Source organism: Orycteropus afer, unplaced genomic scaffold, assembly GCF_000298275.1.
Source record: "Orycteropus afer afer isolate SDZICR_OR568_19922 unplaced genomic scaffold, OryAfe1.0 scaffold00713, whole genome shotgun sequence".
Classification (NCBI taxonomy): Eukaryota; Metazoa; Chordata; class Mammalia; order Tubulidentata; family Orycteropodidae; genus Orycteropus; species Orycteropus afer.
Genome location: NW_006922300.1, coordinates 218950 through 219481, shown reverse-complemented (window position 1 = coordinate 219481; position 532 = coordinate 218950). Strand labels below are relative to the sequence as shown.

The window sequence follows — 532 nt, the reverse complement described above, 5'->3', positions numbered from 1 at the left end:
GCCAGAGCCCCGCCTCCCGGCTCCGCCCTCCGTCCGCATTTAAAGGGCTCGTTCTCTCCGCAGCCCAACCTCTGCTCTCGGCCTCGGCCTGCGCACGCCTGGGTGCCTGCGACTTTAATTAAAGGGCCGTCCCCTCGCCGAGACTGCAGCACCGCCCCCGGCTCCTCGCGCCTCAAAATGAGTAGCTCGCACGCCCGGGCGGGCCAGAGCGCGGCGGGCGCGGCTCTGGGCGGCGGCGCCGACACGCGGGACTCCGAGATGCCGGCCACCGAGAAGGACCTGGCGGAGGACGCTCCGTGGAAGAAGATCCAGCAGAACACGTTCACGCGCTGGTGTAACGAGCACCTCAAGTGCGTGAGCAAGCGCATCGCCAACCTGCAGACGGACCTGAGCGACGGGCTGCGGCTCATCGCGCTGCTGGAGGTGCTCAGCCAGAAGAAGATGCACCGTAAGCACAACCAACGGCCCACTTTCCGCCAGATGCAGCTGGAGAACGTGTCGGTGGCGCTGGAGTTCCTCGACCGCGAGAGCA

General features: G+C 67.5%; 1 protein-coding gene across 1 annotated transcript in view; it reads left to right on the top strand.

Moving 5' to 3' along the window:
• Nucleotides 1–177: 177 nt before the first annotated feature.
• FLNA (filamin A) overlaps nucleotides 178–532 on the top strand; it is a 21255-nt gene continuing 20900 nt past the window's right edge. The window contains exon 1 of the mRNA XM_007957147.1: nucleotides 178–532. This exon is cut by the window's right edge and continues 3 nt beyond it. Coding sequence (XP_007955338.1) covers nucleotides 178–532 — 355 coding nt within the window.